At 43.2% G+C, this 13555-nt stretch overlaps 1 protein-coding gene across 8 annotated transcripts in view; it reads right to left on the reverse strand.

Annotated features, from left to right (window-relative positions):
* Nucleotides 1–13555, reverse strand: part of TNFRSF11A (TNF receptor superfamily member 11a) — a 58202-nt gene that overhangs the window by 33140 nt on the left and 11507 nt on the right. For all 8 annotated transcript variants that reach the window (XM_044774819.2, XM_044774818.2, XM_044774821.2 and 5 more), the window contains 2 exons: nt 2222–2303; nt 690–815 (listed from right to left, as the gene is read on the reverse strand). In XM_044774819.2, coding sequence (XP_044630754.2) covers nt 690–815; nt 2222–2303 — 208 coding nt within the window. The remainder of the gene's footprint in view (nt 1–689; nt 816–2221; nt 2304–13555) is intronic.

Here is a 13555-nt window from a genome sequence, read left to right on the forward strand (position 1 = left end):
GGAGACAGAAGCATATGTTAAATGACGCCAAGGGAATGCAACCAGTAAAAATCAGACTGGACCCTCCCCAGGAGTAACAACATGGTTTCTTCAACAGATAAACTGAATGGAAAAAGGAAAAAACAGAGAGAAAGGAACCTTTAGGTTGAGACTTAAGAGATATATTTTGATCCTGATTCCTACAAATAAATTACAGTTAAAAAAACATTTGAGGCAAAAAAACTATAGCAGTGTGATAAGGAGATCAAACTATAGAGTTGATAAGACATTGACGATTTAGGAAAAAGCTAAGAGAGTCGGAAGATCTGGCTTTGAGTTCTGCTTCTCATTTGTTATCCTTGGAGAAGTCATTCAACCTCTCTTGGTCTCAGTCTCTTCATCTTTAAAATGGGATAATCATGGCTACCTCACAGAGTTTTTGTGAGGATCTAATAACACAATACATGTGGAAACATTGTGGAAATATTTTGTCAACTGCAAGATGGGTTCCATGATTTAAACTGCAGCACAAACATATTCCAGAACAAAAGTGCGGCATGAAGAATTTTAGCACAGTGCTTCTGGGATCTGAAGCACATCCTTCTGGGGGTCCATGGTCAAAACTTCTTCCTATGTGCCCCAAAGGAGACAGCACTGGGGTATCTAAATCCATCGTTTATTCACACTCCCCACTAACATGACTGACTGACCTGTATCGCAAACTTTATGCAGCAAGCATTTATCTTCTTCATTCCAGGTGTCCAAGTATTCATCCGGGCCACAGGGCAGACATACACTTTCGGAGGTAGTAGTGCATTTGGAAGACATGTATTTTCCTAAATTAGAAGAGGAAAAAATGCACCAATAAAAAATAGCCAAGAAAGGGCTGGCCCGGTGGTGTAGTGGTTAAGTTTGCACACTCTGCTTCAGCAGCCCAGGGTTCATAGGTTTGGATCCCAGGCATGGACGTAGCACCGCTCGTCAAGCCATGCTGTGGCAGCATCCCACATAAAATAGAGGAAGATTGGCATAGATATTAGCTCAGGGCCAATCTTCCTCACACACACACAAAAAACCCAAGAAGCCACAAAACAATAAAAATGCACCAATCTACTGGATCATTTACATGACCATGATCCCAGGAAGTCCTACAGACAGTATGACACACGAGAGGAGGCCACATGGCACAGTGATGGTCTCCTCAAGCCTCCCAGATGGCTAACATCACCTCTCCCGGGTCTGCTGTGCCTGCGGTCACAGCAGTCTTTTAGCTCTTCTAAGTAAAACATCACCTTTTCCACCCAAAGGACTAAAGAAAAGAATGATGGTTTTCAAACTGATGCCTGCAGAACTTGAGGGGTTCCCTGAGGGCTAAGCAAGAGGAACTTCATTTCACCCCTCCCTTCCCATCTTCAAAATCCCCTCTATTGTTAACATGGATAGTTAATTTCTTTTATCCTCCATACACTGTGGGCTCATGGTTAACTTAGTTTGACCAGAGAGTCCTACACATACACAGACACACACACACACACACTCAGCCCACACACACATGCATGAAAATTACTGGACCTTGGTTCTGGACATCCAACAAATATCTGAGCTGAAATATCTAAAGGGTCTTGTTATAAGGTAACCACCTTTTGCTCAAGGATACCCTCCCCTCCCCAGAACAATGAGTGAGTGAGGACCCTATGGTCTTGGGACTTCGCTGGGGCTACAGAAATACTTGGCTGCATTCTGGCAGAACACCTTTGGGGAAGTGGTAACCAGTCTACCTTCTGCCCCTCAGCAGGTGTGTGGGGAGAAGGTATTACAGGGTTTAGGCAATTTTCAGCAGCAACCATTCCAATATGATTATCCCCCCAAAAATTTCTGTGAAAATAATACTTTTAAATAAGAGTTGCATTCCATATTTTGAGAGTTTGACTCACAAAGTGCGAAGATACGGTTTTAAAAAGCTTCTTGTCTTCTCAAGAAACAGTGTTTTGGAAAACTGTGTTCCAGCATGAATTAAGTACGAGTTTCTGAAATTGCCTTTGATTGTGAAGTGATTTCACCTATTGAGAGAAAGGCTTTCGTCTTCAGAGTGATATGCAGCGCTACCTGCCACTACCATAAAAAGTGGATCCAATTTCTTTTTCCATTTGGCAGGATAGGGATCATTCCGTAGATTAAAAAAAAATAAACGAAAGCCCCACCCACTTCTGAAGGACAGTGAAAGATGGCTCCGAGTACAAACCTGGTTCACATTTGTTACAGCATCGTCCAAAATGCTCATAGTGCCTCTCACTGCCACACGGAGGGGTGATCTGAAAAGTCACCTGAAATGAAAATTGACATCAGGGAGAGATGATGCACAAGTTCTTTCTGGATAAAACAAAAAGTGAATCACCGAATTACCTTTCTGAAAAGCATAAGAAACACCATAAACAGTACTGAAACTGCTCTACATAATTTCCCCCCAACCCCAAAATGTTACTTTTCTATTCTAGCCCATTTCCCCGTGAGAATGTATAAAACCACCTGATACTGGCATGAAAATCCATTTAAGCACTTAAAAATATTTTGGTTATGCTCATGGCAGGATGACGGATGAGAGGAAAATTTACAAATTGTACACAGAAGGTTGAAAACTGCTTTACGCGAGCCACATACAAAATTGGTCCCACTTCCGTACAGTCACATGGTGGCAATATGCTCGGTCAATTTGGTCATATAACTGTAGGAGAACATAATGAGGCCCCTTAATATGTGTGTTATACTGGGGGATGTCAAATTTGGGTCTTACAAGCTATCTTTGATTTTTTAAAAGATGTTTAATACTGCTTGACTTTTAAAATTTTAACCATGCAGAGAATTTTAAAAAGCAGGACAGCAAGCTCTTATAGGAACTGTGTGGGTTTGGAGCCAGGAGTCTTGACAGCCTTCTGGCTGAGGGGCCCTGGACAAGTTGCTTAAGATTTTTGTATGTTTCCTTTCTGTTTCCTTTCTGTATGACTCTAATACAGATATTAATTTCTGAATCTGCCCATGTGACTAAAACAAAACAAAAAGCCAAGTCCTCTACAATCACTCAGAGATTCTTATCAGTTTGCAACAGAAAAGCTGTTTTCCTCATCAGCGTTCTCAGTGTAAGAAAAAGACAGCAAAGGCTCCCTGTTGGCAGGCAGTCATCTTAGAAATTGAGTGGTGAAACTGAATAGTTGGGTTTAGCTGAACAGACATCAAATTATGCATATCAAGGGTCAGGTTCCCTGCTGGGTCTCAGGGATCCAAAGTTACAGATCTTGCTCTCAAGGGGCTTACACACACCATGGTGTGTGCTACGATGGAGGCAGATGGGCCCCTACCTCGGCTGAAGAAGGCCATGGAAGGTGTCCTAAGGGATGTGACAAGTGAGCTCAGGTCAGATGAGGACAAAGGAAGTGGCAGGTGGAAGTAAGGGGAGGGATGAGGAAGGCTTCCTTAAGACTGAGCAGTTCAAACAGAGGCACTGAGGTCTGAAGTGTCATGTGGCATGGGGGTGGCAATGGAGACCATAAGCAGAGTTGGTGGGAGATGAGAACAATGATAGAGCATTCAGACAACTTCATTTGCATATTAAAGAGCTGGCGTGAAAGGTGTAGAAATAATGTGGCTTAGAAGAAGCCACGCATCTTCAAAATACCTCAGTTATGGAAGGGAGTTTCATAAAGAGAGCACCACATCCAGGAAGCCCAAGGTAGCTGAGTGTGGTGTGGGGGATGCAGCCCATGTGGACTTCTCTGACCTCACCCTGGCCAGGCAAAGGGCTTACAGGGGGGATGGGGACAGGGACAGTTATTCTGAGGTCAGTGAGAAGGACAAATGCGTTCCTGGAGCTAGGAGTGCCAGGAGGGTTTTCTTCGGACCTGCTTCCTAGACCCTGTGGACACTGGATGCTCCCCATGCATTCGCTACAGGACAGGATCTGAAGGATAGTGCAGCGAGCCCAGCAGAAATCACAGCACCTCTCCTTTCTGGTCTCTTTTTCTCTTTGTTTTTATAGGAACCCATTTCTCTGTAGGCAGCCCTTGTCTGTGTCTAGCACAGTAATGCACGCACACGGAAGAAAGAGGAACAGAGGCAAAATGGTACAGCTGAATGTGGCTAACGCAAATTTTGTCTAACAAATGGGATTTATCTGAGCCTCATGATGTACGAACACTACTGCAACGCTGATGACAAAGGTCAACAGGAGAGCTGTGGTTGGGTGTATTTCAGTGATTAAGGTAACCAATGGCTTCTGACCCATAAGAAAACTGCAGCGGTCTCTGTAAGATAAGAGAAAACTTCATCTGTGTTACATACACCAACAGGTTCTTTTTAGGGGAATTTGGTAAAAGGGCTACCCCTGAAGCAACTGCTTGGGAGCACTGGCAGGTGCTGCTGGCTGTGTGCTGGGCTCTAAATCCTGGTTCGTGCTGAGCATCATCTGACCTGAACACATGGACAGTTTGTTTACACGTTTAGGAGGGTGGCTGTGATTCATTCAACCCATCCATCATCTCACTTAGGAGCTTTATACCTCCTGGCAAAAATGGGGAAGTCACTGATTCCAGAGATGACCAGATGTCCTAGCTCTTAAACAGATTTCCACAGATTATTCTTTAGAATTCATTTCTCTCTCCTAAGCTTACTGGGACTTTATACCTAGACATGTCTTCTTTTTTTAAAAATTGAGATATAATTCACATACCGTAAAATTCACCCTTTAAAAGGGCACAGTTCGGTGGTTTTTAGTATATTCACAAGGTTGTGTAACCACCACTGCTATCTAATTCTAGAACATTTTCATCACCCCCAAACTGACATATCTACTTGACAGAGCTATAGGATTACAGATCTTTTAAGGAGCAGCAGCAGTTTTGCTTTTGGGAAAATTTGCTATGGTGAGGCAGAAAATACGGCGTGAATCTAAGTGAAGGTAGAGCTTTAACAGAACCCTACTTTGTTCTCGAGTTACATTATATACTTCGCAGTAACCTTCAAACCTTCAAAATGGCAATAAATACACAACTTAAAAGGCAATACACATACATAGATCTATTTAAGGAAATGTGGTCTTGGGGTAAATTAAAAGAATCTGGAAAACTTTCTTTAGGATCCTGCATATTCAGGAGGCAAGACGTGCCTTTGTTGTCTTCTCTCTTCTTGCCTAGCTCTCCACATCCAACTTCCTTTTCCTCCACTTGCAGAGACCCAGCTCTCAGATGAACTCTCTTAGAGGACTTTGCAGCTCCCCAGACCTCGTACAGCAATGTAAAGGCCACTTTGTGCTGGCCTCACTCTGATCCCATGATCTACTTCTAGGAACAGGCTCCCGGGTTTGCTCTGCATGGCAGTCTCTATGTTTGTAACTATCAGGGAATCCAGATCTCTGACACCTGGCCTATCTTGCTTTGGCCAGTTCCTAGGGACTTAGAAGAGACTTGTCTCTGGATGCTGCAGGCCATACTGGCTCCGCCTGCTCCTGACTCTCAGACTCCAAGTCCCCTAGTTCCACCTGCTTGGGCTTGCTTTGGGTTAGCCTGTGCTGTATCTCCTTTATGCCAGTCTCCCCCTGCCTGCATGGCCTGCCAAGTACATCCTCTGAATGGCATTTTTTTGTATGAATGAATGGATGTCCTTCAGCCAGACAGATGGGACCCTGTTCCCAGGCCATTCAAGCCCCTCCTGGTCCTCTGGCCCTTCTCTTCCAGCTGCTCAGAATTTGGGCCTGACTCCATCTTCCAAGACCAAGCTTCCAATGGTTGTGAGGTGGTGGCTCTTATTATCGGCAGCAATCCTAGTAAGGCAGCAATCTGATAAACACGTTCCTGCTTACGAGAGTTACGGAAACAATCTCCTAGGGAATGGGGGAATTTAGCATAAGACTGCAGATTTTCAGTTAATGGGGTGATTTTGTCAGCCACCTACAGTCTCCTTTCTTTGTCCAAGATGTAGCAACAGAAGGCCTTCGGGAGTTGAGATGTATAAACTTGTAGTTATCTAGGTTTTTTTCTAGTTTGCCTTTAAGATTGACTTGTTTCCTTCTAAAACAATAGAGCTTTTGAACCATAGTTGTTTTCATTAAGCGAATAAAGCAGAACTACTCCTAAATTTTTATTTATTGAATAAAGAATACAGTTGCATGATATAAAATTCAAAAGATACAACAGGCTATTGGGGAGTATGCCCACCTTCTGCCAGCCACTCCGCCCCACAGGCAGCCAGTGTGATCATTGTTTTGTGCCTCCTTCTGGGGATGTAAGGAGACCTGACTGCCGATCCACTTGGGGGCCATTCGACGCAACAGCTGCCTTGGAGGCCAGCTGGGATCAGGTCTGTTTCCAGCACTTGTGTTTTGGGGAATACAGTTTGATTTATGGTACTTAGAAGTCTTGTAAAAAAACACAGCCACATATTGACAGGGTCCTACTACAGTTCTTAATCAATAAACTACAAAAATGATGCTTGGCCCACAGAATTTACATCAACTAACCTTTGCTTGCTAATAGACTTGCCGTGAATTAATAGGGAACACTAGAGCCTGTCTGTGGCAAATATCCTTTACACCCCCCCTCATATAATTCTTTGGAAAGTTTTAAAAAAAGGGAAAATGGTAAGAACGATAAATTTAATTTATTTGCCTTCTGTTGCCTCACTTTCTTGTGTGTTTTGTGTTGAGCGTATATTTGTTTCAGGGCATACAGGCTGGTGTTTATTTTAACGGCTGACAAACTCTTCTGGAATAAGCATGTCCACAGTCTGTGCAAGGCTTTGGGAGGTAGGAGGAAGACCATAAACTGTACATCAGAATTCTGTTTAGAGGGGTACGTGGATTTGTTTCTCAATGCACAGTCGTGTTGGGTTTAATTCTGAAAAACCCTAAGCTGAAGAAACATAACAGATCTGTTGGCAGAGCTGCAGAGACTAGTGGATCTGCATTTGGAATCCTGTAGGGGAGGCTGACTCAAATACTCATTTTTCGTGCTGTTAATTGACTCAATCGTAGCGAAAGTCATTATGGGTGCTAAAATTACTTTCTTGTTCTATTGAAAATTCATGCTGACATATAACAAAGCAGAAAGCAGCTTAGCCCCTTCTTCAAATCAAGGGGAAAAGAACCCGATTCAGAGGAACAAATGAGGGATTTTCCATAGATTTTATTTTAGAAACTATCATCTGTGACCATATTTGAGAATTTGGCTAATAATTTAAGATAGTATCAAATTTCTGAAAGATGGTTAAAAGAGGAACTATTAAATGTGAAAATAATACTTTACTTAAAAGTCCTACTGCCCTGGGAAAAAATATCCTTAAGGAAAGCCACAATTAGAATTGGTCCTACCCAGAATAGAATACAAATAAATGACTAGTGACCTGTGTCCCCCAGAACACCAAGAGAGCTGCTTGACTGTGACACTTTCATCCCAGGATACTGGTTCTCTCTGAAGTATTTTGTTTTTAGAAACAAACAACAAACAAAGAAAAGGCAGCACTAATAGGTCAGAGTGACCTACTGACAAATGCTGTCACTTGTCCATTTCTCAGAATGTCTTCTTTCTCAGCTGGCTGAGAAGACAGGCCAGAGAAGGTCAAAGTTTCTCCCCTTACAAATGTGTCAGTTAGTGAGTCAAAATGCAGACCCTCTAAATTGAGATGTTCTGGGAGATCTTTTCGGTTTTGCCCCTTTCTTAGCTCCTTTTCCCCAGAAGCTTCCAGATGCCCTTCTCTCTTTTATCTAGCTTTCTAATCTGGATCGTGGCACAGTCAGATGTCTGTTAATGGAAAGAAACACCCCACTGTCATGCTTCTCTGTTCAAAGTTCATAACTGGAGTAGAAATGATAACAGGAGTCACTTGTAGCCCAGAAGTCAGAAGGCAGGTTTCTATGGAAAAAAGAAAAACTAGGGGCTGGTCCTGGGGCATAGTGGTTAAGTTCAACACACTCCACTTCGGTGGCCTAGGTTCATGGGTTCGGATCCTGGGCATGGGCCTATATCATTCATCAGCCATGCTGTGGCAGTGACCCACATACAAAATAGAGGAAGATTGGCACAGATGTTAGCTCAGGGCTAATCTTTCTCAAGCAAAAAAAAAAAAAGAGGAAGATTGGCACAGGTGTTAGCTCAAGGTGAATCTTCCTCAGCAAAAAAATAAAGAAAAGAAAAATAAAATACTAAAATAAAGGCTGACATGCCAGAATGTAGGAATTTAGTGGAACAAAGGTAGAGGCCTGGAGAATATGGGAAGAGGGCAGCATGGTCCTGGAGAGCTGGTGAAGAGGGAGGAAGGGCCTGGCCAGGCGGCCCCACCGGTTCAGACAGGGTGGGCTTCAGGACGGGAAGATTTTTCTATCCAGGGCAGCTCTCAGAATGGAGCTTCCAGTTTGGCCTGGACAGAAGAATGCCTGACATTTCTTTAATAAAATTATCTATGTTTCTACAATTTGAAGAAAAGGAAAAAAAAAAAAAGACAATTCTAAGCTTTAATGTCCTCACCTGTAAAATGGGGCTAATAATTGTGCCCATCCCACCACAGTGAGGATCAGATGCGATAATTCATGTAAACGATGTAGCATTGGCCAGTGGCAATCCTCAATAAAAATTAGGCTCTGCTTCCTCATTTTGATGCTAAAGACCTTTCTAGGAGGCTGCTGGGAGAGTGAAGTGAAGTGACCGCATGAGTCACTCGGCACAGTGGCCCCCACCACGGGCAGGCAATGGCGGGGGGATGCCAAGGTGCACACCTGTGCAGAATTAGTGAGCATATGTTACTTAGATCATTCCCTGAGGAGGTAAAGGGGAAAGAGTGTTACCAGGAAGGGGAAGGAGGGTGGGAGAGAGAGAACAGGACCCGTAGAAAAATTCTGAGGGCCTGACAATTTTCCTGAGCGCACCATCCCTGCTTCCTTTGAATTTGGCTCTGATGCACAGGAGGTGATGGCAGAGTGTTTCAGTTGGGCGACTGGAAAAAAATGTTGTTAATCAAAGAGGTCTATTTTTTTTTAAAGTACGTTCAGTTTCACATAAAGAAGCGCTTTCTCGTGGATTGCAGCCATGACAAGCGGTCCAAGTCATTTCAGCGGTTTTCTGTCTGGGGTTCAGTCAGTGGGGTGTGCCGCGCTCGGGCGAGGGCACAGACAGATCACTCAGGGTGTCTGCTGATAAAGCGGCTACAGATGCTATCTGGCAGGGGTTCTGTGAACTAGGACATAATCGAGTCATGACCAAATGCCCTTCCAGACGTTCTCATTCTAAATAAACTTAACAGAATTTCAAGCTTACAGATTTACAGAGAAACTATCACTCATTTTTCTTTTGTACAAACCAAAGCTTCACATTTCATGCTTTAGAACATTCCATGGGCACCTATCAAGATAGTATAAATTAAAGAGACAAAGAGAATAAAGGGGCAGCTTTTGGGGCTCTCCTGTGCACCCCAATAGATCACCTGGCACACTCCCTGAGCTGTGTTCACACCACCCGGGACAGCACTGAACTACAGAACATGTTAAAAACTTGGAGACCCCACGTTATACCAGCTGGGTGCTTGGCCTAAGTCCTAACAGAAGCAGACACAGGAGCAGTGGGTTTAATCAGAAAAACTCCCTGAGTGTTTAAAATACAATTAATTTCATGGAAATCTATTTTACACGCAGCTCTTGGTAAAACAACTCTGTTGCCACAAGTGAAGGCTCAAGTATTCTCTGATTGGTACTCTCTCTACTGGTCTCATTGAATATCACAAAGATGAATCAACTCCCTCCCCACATAGAGTTGATTTACTCACTGCGCAAATATTAGAGCAAGGCCAGTCATTCCTTTGCCTGAGTCATTTGCTTTTATCTTGTAAAAACGATTTTCACATAATTATAGTCAGAAGATAAATTTTGGTCTAGTCTAGGGTTTAAAAATAGAAAGCATCAATCTCTTAAAAGCTCTGCTATCATCACATCTTCAAAGCCGTCTGTTCTGAGCTCTCATATATTTGTGCAAGGGACTGGTTTAGTTCAGGACTAAAGAAACTAGCCTGTCCCTGTCCTCTCAAGGCATTTAGCCCCAGATGACAAGGCACAGATAGAGAGGAAAGAAAGCTGTAACAGATAGAGACCCACAAGACAATGCAAGAACTGGTGCACTGGAAAGCTCGGAGTTTCACTAAGTCCCTGGATTCAACCCTCTCTGGTCCTGTAGAGGGAAGGAGAGAGAGCAGCCTGGGACACACTGACTGGTGTCCGCATCTTCCGTCTCTGCGATTGGGAACGAGTCAGAGGGAGGTGCACAAAGCCAGGAGGGCAGGGGCAAGGGGCAGAGGCAGAGGGGGTAGAAGTGGAGGGAGCAGTGGGAGATCTGGGGAGGTGCCGGCTCAGGGGCTGGTGGGGAGGCCCAGGGGTGCTCTGACACTGGGAAGGGGAGGGGCTGCGTCAGGGCCCTGAGGATAGGGCAGGTAGTTGGTAATAGGAGAAAGGGAGGGTCTTTTTTTTAGCGGCATCATGACACATATTGCAAAGAATAGTGGAATGAGAAGGCCAATAAGAAGGTGCCAACTCCTTTTAGACAATGCACAGTATCTTATGGAGGGAAGAACCATGTTAAGAGTTGTGTGAGCAGACGACAAAGTCGCGTGTCTGGATCTTGCAGGAGGCAAAGAAAGTAGCTCACTTCAGGGTGGTGAGAAGGGGCTGTCTCCCACTGGGAAACATTGAATTTGGCTCTTTTTATGCCTGTCCTTTAAATGCTTTTTTTTTTTTTTTTTAACTTTGGGGTACTTTAATTAAAAACTTCTTTTTATTGCGGTAAAATATATATAACAAAATTTGCCATTTTAACCATTTATAAGTGTACATTTCAGAGGCATTACTTACATCACAATGTTGTGTCACCATCACCACTACCTATTTCCAGAACATTGTCATCATTCCAAACAGAAGCTCTTTTAACCATTAAACAATAGGTCCCCACTCCTCCCTCCATCTAGCCCCTGGTAATCTCTATTCTACTTTCTGTCTCTATGAATTTGACTAGGTACCCCATATAAGTGGAATCATATATTTGTCCTTTTGTGTCTTATTTCACTTAGCATAATGTCTTCAAGGTTCATCCATGTTGTAGCATGTATCAGAACTTCATTCCTTTATATGGCAGAATAATATTCCATTGTATGTATAGACCACATTTAGTCTATCCATTCATCTGCTGACTGATGCACACTTGGGTTGTTTCCACCCTTTGGCTACTGTGATGCTGCTGCAATGAGCGTTGGTACACACGCATCTATTTGGGTTCCTGTCTTAAATTCTTCGGAGTCTATACCTGAGTCATATGGGAATTCTATGTTTAGCTTTTTGGGGAACCATCAAACTGTTTTCCATAGCAGCTACACCATTTTAATACATTCCCACTAGCAATGGACGAGAGTTCCAATTTCTCCGTGTCCTCGCCAACACTTGTTATTTTCTGTTTTTTCGGTAACAGCCATCCTAATGGTTGTGAAGTGGTCTCTCCTTGTGGTTTTGATCCTCATTTCCCCAATGACTAATGATGTCCAACATCTTTTCATGTTCTTATTGGTCCTTTGTATATCTTCTTTGGAGAAATGTCTATTCAAGTCCTTTGCCCATTTTTTTATGAGGTAATTTAATTTTGCCTGGACCTGTTCACAGGACTCGATTCAGCTGTTAACAGCACTGACTCGTTATATAGGACACGACTGGTACCAGAGAGCTGGAGGACCCTTGGGTTCATTTTCACCATCTTGAAAGAAATCCTTGATTTTCCTGCTTAAGAAAAATGCTCCCACTCTAAACAGCATCACTGCGTGGTTCTCTAGAAAACACCCCAGGAGATTCAGCATTTAAGTAAGACATGCTGAGTGAGTTTACAACCTAACAGTGAGACAAAATGAATCTACATCCATTTATTCCTTGCAAATTAACTGAACAAATGCTATGTGCCAGAGACAATTTTATGTTCTGTGGATACAGCAGATGGATGCTAGACACGGTCCTCGCTTACAGTCCACGGAGAAGAGTGACGATAAACAAACACATATCGAAATCTGGTTGTAATGACTGTGATGAAAAAATAAAACAGGATAAAAAAGGTGATGGGATTCTGACGGGGAGCCTCTGTGATAAGATGACATTCGAGCAGAGACCTGCATAGGGTGAGGGGACAGCCAAATTGACAGCAAGTGTCAGGAGGAGGAGCACTCCAGGTGGACATAAAAAGCTGGTGCAAAGGCCCTGGGAGGAAGTATGCATGGCTTGATCAGGAATAGCAAGAAGGCCTGTGTGACCAGCGCAGTGAAGGAGGGGAGTCGAGAAAGCCGCACAACCGATCACAGAATTTATCCAGCTTGTGAGTTAACATGCACCACAGCACCAGGACTGTGTGGCATTGACTTTTGGTTCATATTGGACATTGCTGATACCCCATAAAGCTTTAAATAGTCAGCAGTTCATGCTATTTTCTTTACCAGACAGGAATTACAACATCTGCCATAAGATATTTTTAACTGTGATAAAATACACATAACATAAAATTTACTATGTTAACCCTTTTGCCACAAGATAGTTTTGGAGATATTATGCACAGAAAAAAACCTGACTTAGGTCAGGTTGGATTAAAAAAAAAAAACCTTAAAAATGTAGAGTAACTATGGCCTATTAGAAATCTTGACATAGTCACCATTTTGCTTTCGCAAACTGTTAAACAACTGTCTTTCTAAGCTATCTTGAAGTTGCTTCTTATGGACTCCTCAGCATCCCTGATCGCCTTGATTCCAGATAAGCTCCTTAAAGAAAGAAAAGAGTTCTCTACTTATGCAGACAGGAGCCTATCAAAGGTCTGTTGATTTTTGCTCAACTCTCTTTCTTACCTTCCTCACAATGCATTTATTATCTCTGCTCCTAGAAAAGAAAACATGTGGCCCAAAGGAAAATGAAGAAACAACCTTGCATTTCAAAACTTTAATTGCAAGTTTCTTTGTCTTCCAGAAAGATAAAGAGTGAAAAAATGAAAAAAGTTTGCAGCTGTGGGCTACTTGAAAGGAAAGTGCAAGGAAGGTTTGTTTCCTAAACACAGTAATTAGGATGGCTTTGTCCTTACCTTATCATTCACAGGCTCCAGTGAATGCCCCTTTATTCTCCCAGTGCAAAAGCGCTTTTTTTTTTTGCGCCATTCTTGGATTTTTTTTTCCTTTCATTCATTTGAGAAGAGAGCTGCTTTCTCTTCTTTCCTGTAGCAAATGTCAACGACACCTATGCTCCCAAGACTGCACTGGTCTGCTGGAGGCCAAAGCTCCTTCTGGGCCCTGCCTCCATTCTGGGGGTGCACCAAGCTAATAAGGCCATGAGCCCCCAAAGTGGCCAAGGAAGGGACCAGACTGCCCCTGGCCCTCAGTAAAGTCCAGTGCTTCTCAAATGTGCATAGAATCACCTGGAAATCATATTAAAACACAGATTCTGATTCAGTAGACCTGGGGTGGGGCCCCAGATTCTGCATTTCTAACAAGCTCCTGGTGATGCTGGCGCTGTTGGCCTTTGAGTAGCAAGGTCAGAGAGTAT

This window comes from Equus asinus, chromosome 7 (genome assembly GCF_041296235.1).
Source record: "Equus asinus isolate D_3611 breed Donkey chromosome 7, EquAss-T2T_v2, whole genome shotgun sequence".
Lineage (NCBI taxonomy): Eukaryota > Metazoa > Chordata > Mammalia > Perissodactyla > Equidae > Equus > Equus asinus.